The sequence below is a fragment of the Zophobas morio genome, unplaced genomic scaffold, assembly GCF_036711695.1.
Source record: "Zophobas morio isolate AGI-343-1 ecotype UQ-CSIRO unplaced genomic scaffold, CSIRO_AGI_Zmor_V1 ptg000007l, whole genome shotgun sequence".
Classification (NCBI taxonomy): Eukaryota; Metazoa; Arthropoda; class Insecta; order Coleoptera; family Tenebrionidae; genus Zophobas; species Zophobas morio.
This window is the reverse complement of record NW_026972112.1, coordinates 775492-778508: the sequence shown is the minus strand read 5'-3', so window position 1 is coordinate 778508 and position 3017 is coordinate 775492. Positions and strand designations below refer to the sequence as shown.

The following is a 3017-nucleotide window of genomic DNA, read 5'->3' as shown; positions in this document are numbered from 1 at the left end:
GGAAAAATTGAAAAAATCACAAATCGAAAATTCGAAAATGTGAAATTGAAATATCCAGGAAATGAAACGGAATGAAACCAACTAAAAATTCACATCGGAAAAAAAAGCGAAAATTAGATGAATCAAATATTCGAAAACATGGAAATCCAAGAAATCGATAAACCGGAAATTGAAAATCTAAAAATCGAGGAATCGAAATATAGAACGAAGGAATCGTATCAAATACTAGCCCCGCCCACCCACCCTGTGTTTTCTTGAAAGGTATGTCATTTGCCAAGATCGGTCTTATCTTAGGAAGTACCAACTCCACCCCCCCCAAAAATCATTAATTTCGAATAAAATCAATACTGAAAAGAAAGCCGGGTGGGTGGGTGGGCTTATTATGTTCAGAGAGTGTCCAACTAATTTTCTTAGTGGATATGTGATTTGCCAAAATCAGTCTTATTTTAGCAAGTATTACCCCCACCCATTTAAATGGAATTGAAGTAAATAAAAAAATAACACAATAACACTTGGAGGAAGCGGAGTGCGCAGTTCCTTGTCGAGTTGTCAGATTTAGGATAGAAGTCAAGGGTGCTTTCCAGCGCGGCACGTTTGCGAATATTTCGAAAACCAGTCACCATCTCGGCCTGGAATTTGTTGGCCTGATACACCTAAGCATGAATTTTTTCATCATTTTTAACGTCCCAGTTTTTCCAGAATCACTCTAATTAACAAAAGTGTTAACATTTTCTAGTAATTTTCCATGTGACCAGAAAAGTCAAGTTTAGGAGCAAAGAAAAAAGAGAAAATCACCTTGAAACTTATTAAAAACTTAATTTTTATTTTTTATGAACCATACATGCTATAATCCAGTCTAAATTGAAAGTGGTTTAGTTTTCAGTTGGGGGCCAATCCGGCTTATAATCCCAATCAATATGTTTCGTAGTGACTATATTGCTGAAGACGTAGGACGACAGTTTCCTAGTTCGAGGTCGTTCTGGATCATTGAAATCCACATAGTGCAGACCAAAGCGTTGCCTAAAATCACCCTTACATCACCTACCAACCACACTCCACAAACTCACGTATATCCAGACATCCACTCGAAGTTGTCCATCAAACTCCAAGCCGTGTACCCGATTACATTGCACCCATCTTCGTGAATAGCCTTCAAAATCTCATACAAGTAATTCCTGTAGTAGTCAACGCGGCCATTATCTTCCAGTTCGCCGGTATCAGACCACCCATTCTCCGTTATCAAAACCGGAGGGTTCCCGTAGTGGTTTTTAATCCAAACTAGATTTCTGTTGATTCCCCAAGGAACCTCCTTGAGCCAGCTGGAAGCAGAACTGGGCCACGACGGGTCTTGGTAGCTTACTACTCCAACGTCTGCGTAGTGGTCAGGTTGACCGACCCCTCCGTCACTCAGATAAACCATGTAGGAAGTGTAGTGATTTAGACCGAGGAAGTCCACGGTTCCTTTCAACATTTGTTGCTCGTCTGCAGTGAATTCAGGAAGACGCGACTCCGAGTAACCTTGCTGAAGGCTTATGTCGTGGATGCGCTGAATCATGATGTCAGGGTAGTTACCATTAAAGACAGGGTTCACGAACCATCCATACTAGAAACAACAAAGTCATAAAAATATAAAGCGTGTTAATAGAAGTAGTTACATTCATTTGCATCGCTTGTTCGGAAGCTTGCTGATCGTCTGCACTGTCTGGATTGTTGGGTTCATTCCAAGAGGTGTCAATGGCAATACCCACAAGCCCGTTTTGCTGCGACCTGTAGTTTTCGTCATAGAGCCTATATGTTCTCCCATGAGCCAGAAGAATCGTGTGAGTGCACTGATAATCCTCAACCCCTGGACCATTGACATACGGGGCGAAGCTCCCTTGTCCATAACCCAGTTCACAAATCGACATAATCTCATTGAAAGTCATCCAATGTTTCACCCTATCACCAAAATTATCAAACAAAACTCTAGCATAATCTACGAAATAGTCAGCCAGGACTCTATTCGGCCAACCACCTTCATCCTGTAGTGGTTGTGGGAGATCCCAATGGTACATCGTGGCGTATGGTTCAATCCCATTCGCCAACAACTCATTAATCAAATTATTATAGTAGTCAATCCCTGCTTGATTCACGTTATCGATTTTCCCGTCTGGGAGAATCCGGGGCCAGGAGATGGAAAACCGGTAGAAATTGACACCCAAAGCTTTGAGGAGTTGGACGTCCTCTTTGTACTTGTGGTACGAATCACAGGCTACATCACCATTGGAATTGTCGGCAACCCAGTCGGCGTGTTCATGGGTACCCACGTCCCATATGCTCTCCCCTTTGCCGTCTTCGTTCCACCCTCCTTCCACCTGGTAGGAGGCAGTGGCGGTTCCAAAGACGAAGTCGTCTGGAAAGTAGTAATCAGGAAGGTCCGCGAAAGCAAAAGAGCTGCAAAAAAATAAATCAAAACTAGGAAGAAGTGTCGATTGGTTTACCTAGCGCAAATTAGGAACAGGATCGCCTTCATTGTTAGTACTTCTGAACGAAGATAAATGAGAGAGTATTTATATGAACGCGAAAGAAAAATTTTGTTGACAGATTCGGAGCTGATAGTGCATTTCAATCATGTCGAAACTGCTTGACCAATTGGGAGAGCAGCATTCTCAAAAATGTGTGTCGATATTTATCTTTGATTGACTGAAACCACTTATAACTGATGAAAACTGATTTTGTGAACTTGTAGTGTTGTTACAAGTGGTGGAGTGATGTTTGGAAACGAAGTTTTGCCACTTTAGATAGGGATTGGATTTGTTGTTTAGGTTTGGCGTAATTTCGTAGTACTTTAGTGTGCGTTGTTGCTATGCTCACTCTTGCTGAGAGTTTAAGAAGGAAGTTGATATAACCATATGTTCCTATGGTAGTACGTGGTGTCTAGAACTCATTCCGCCATATTTTTGAGGAAAATATAGAGTAATTTAGGATTAATTATTATATTTACTTATATTAATTACGGTTAGCTACTGATAGTTGAT

The 3017-nt window shown here is 41.2% G+C and overlaps 1 protein-coding gene across 1 annotated transcript; it reads right to left on the bottom strand.

Annotated features, from left to right (window-relative positions):
• Positions 1-796: 796 nt before the first annotated feature.
• LOC135123955 (myrosinase 1-like) lies at positions 797-2802 on the bottom strand. Its single transcript, XM_064048815.1, has 4 exons — positions 2481-2802; positions 1656-2433; positions 1068-1603; positions 797-1020 (listed from the first exon to the last, which is right to left on the bottom strand). The coding sequence occupies exons 1-4, from the start codon at positions 2510-2512 to the stop codon at positions 873-875; spliced, it is 1494 nt and encodes a 497-aa protein (XP_063904885.1). The 5' UTR covers positions 2513-2802; the 3' UTR covers positions 797-872.
• Between the last annotated feature and the right edge of the window lie 215 nt (positions 2803-3017).